This window comes from Eptatretus burgeri, chromosome 12, assembly GCF_056783735.1.
Source record: "Eptatretus burgeri isolate ZD-2024b chromosome 12, Ebu_testis_v1, whole genome shotgun sequence".
In the NCBI taxonomy this organism is placed as follows: Eukaryota; Metazoa; Chordata; class Myxini; order Myxiniformes; family Myxinidae; genus Eptatretus; species Eptatretus burgeri.
The window spans coordinates 72,237,656-72,240,155 of NC_140972.1; the positions used below are offsets into that span (position 1 = coordinate 72,237,656).

At 41.8% G+C, this 2,500-nt stretch overlaps 1 protein-coding gene across 7 annotated transcripts in view; it reads right to left on the reverse strand.

The window, feature by feature from the left end:
• Positions 1 to 1,003: 1,003 nt before the first annotated feature.
• The window catches only part of KNDC1 (kinase non-catalytic C-lobe domain containing 1), a 178,206-nt gene continuing 176,709 nt past the window's right edge, over positions 1,004 to 2,500 (reverse strand). For all 7 annotated transcript variants that reach the window (XM_085848504.1, XM_085848506.1, XM_085848505.1 and 4 more), the window contains one exon: positions 1,004 to 2,414. In XM_085848504.1, the coding sequence (XP_085704630.1) occupies positions 2,183 to 2,414 (232 nt within the window). In that variant the 3' untranslated portion in view covers positions 1,004 to 2,182. The remainder of the gene's footprint in view (positions 2,415 to 2,500) is intronic.

Sequence of the window (2,500 nt, forward strand, 5' to 3'; positions counted from 1 at the left end):
TGAAAGGTAATGTGATTGCACTCTCGCTTTGTGTCAGACTCTAAGATCTGACTTTGTCAACTATGCTAATTTGGTCAGGTTTTCATGATTGATATTGTGATTTCTGTCAACCAAACCATGGAAAAGTCAATTATACTTGGCCCTTAGCACTTTTCTTGATAATGACGTGAAAAGACTGGTTACTTGGTTTGCTCATTTGCCAGCATTAGTTGGATGTTAAAAAATCCCACGGTATCCTTCGAGAGGAGTTGACAAGCTATCACCAGCACCCTGGGCAATATAAATTCCTGCTCTTATTTATAGGGGGCACTGCATTATTATATCTGCAATCCCTTCCCTCCACCCCCCCCCCCTCACCTTGCAAGCAAATTATTCTACCAACAGCAATGTGCTGCATGTGAAAAGAAGAATTAGTACTCACAGCTTGGCTGTCCCAAACACATGCTCTTATTGGATGTCTTAATGGCCACGCTCAACCACATGTCCTGTACGCTTGTTTTTCGGCTCTGGGTTCAACACTGAAACATTGTTTCAACTTGCACACATCCATAGTGAACCTGAAATAGTGATTAACTATCCCCTACTACTCCCATCAGCATACTCAGGCATGGCAAATCGGCAAGCCTAATGACAATTTGTTCCTCTTCACATCCAAAGAAGGCCATTTGTGTGTGAACAAATGAGCAAATTATTTTCCCCTTCAGTTGAGTATCTTGAGACGAAGTGACTATCTGTCAAGGATTGGTTCTAAATGAAACATTTCTCGACTTCTCGTGAACACCCTGAAACGCTGCCTCGAGTATGGTCCTCCATAATAAGAGGTGAGGCCTCCCAAAATTTCACACACCCATCTCTTTCATTATATGTGCAAAGATTGCACCAATTTTTGTGCTGGATAAAACTGCTTAAGAGGGTCATCCTTCACACCATGGTTATCACAGCTCAGTCAAGTCACATTTTGCAACATTTTGGCATTTTCTTTTAAAAAGTGTACAACAGCAGATTGTGAGCATCGCCATTTATTTACTTATGGCATTGCAAATGAAGTATGAAACCTTGAGATCTGCGTCGGTAATTTATGGCAATGACAGTAATTTATACAGACATTTGTACAAAAGTTGGAGCAACTCGGGGACACAAAGAGGTCATCTGCCTATCGTACACATGGCTCCCAAATCCGATCATTTCAACTGACCTCGAGTTTATCTTCGCAAAATGGAGAAGCAGAGAAAAACAAAACACGTTTTGCAACTTTAAAACAGCCGATGGAAAAGTAAGGTTTGTTTGGCAGTCCCACCTGAGTTTGCACGGTTCAAGGCGCCGTGATTCCAGATTCAACTTGCACATCGTGTTGATTGATTGATTTTACCCATCATCTCCCAATGTCCTTGTTATTCACGTTTCCTCACGTCTTTGCTCCAAATGTAACATTACAATGCAAGCCCCTCCAATTGCGTATTGGAATGGATTGCTGATATGACTGAAAACGTTTCAACAAAATACATCTGCCCTGAGTTTGGAGCCTCCGACAAGTAATTGGGTCCAAAATTGGACATCAACAGTTAAAAAGTGAGGTCAAATCAAAAGTTTTTTTTCCCCTTGAAGCTGTTTGCTGGAAGCCTGTCACATCTTGTAAAACTTTTCGAAATTCTTGCCCCTCAAAAGCATGAATGGAACAAAAATTAAAAACTCAGTAATTCGGATTTGATATAAATAGTGCTTTTTGTGATTTTTGTTTGTTTGTTTCAAAAGTGGAAATGGTTGTTTCTAGTAAAATCGCTTGTAAAATATCCTTTTGGTGTTAATGGCACGGCACCATTTTATTTTATTTCAACTAAAATTGTGCTTTAAAAAAGTAGGAGGTGCTTCCCATGTCTGTGCAAAGCAGGCTTTTGCACATCCACACCCTCATCACTTTGACAAAAAAAGACTATATGCAATGCAACACATAGCATGTACAAGCAGTCGCAAAGTGATGACATTGTAAACAAGGCCTTGGAACCTTGATGGGACCGAGCATGGCACGCTCAGAAACTTCCCCAAGCAGAGAGCACTCACGTAAGGTCCCAACAGTGAACATCTCGCTACAGAGCGGTACTTTATTGGATGCAAGAACTCGAGTGCAAAATAGGTTTCTTAAAAGAAAAAGAAAAAAAGTCTTCACCAAAATGTCCACAGAGCTTCATTGGAAAGTAGCGCGAACTTTGGCCAGCATTTCTTGGACCTTTCGGCTGCTCTTTTCTGTGGGCAGTCTGTGGTAGTTCGACGGATGTTCGGATGCAATGCTCTGGAGGTCGACGTTGTGGAACAGACGCAGTCTTTGGCAGAGCAGACTCTGCAGGTTTTCGTGTGGCTGAATGATATGGCGATTTACTTGAAAGAGAGTGATTTGCTGAACGCAGCGAGCCAGCGTCCTGCAAGAGGCATGATCAGGGTGAGTCACTCATCAGATTTTACTTTTGCTTTGCAGGAGATGTGATATGCAGTTCAAACCGGTGAT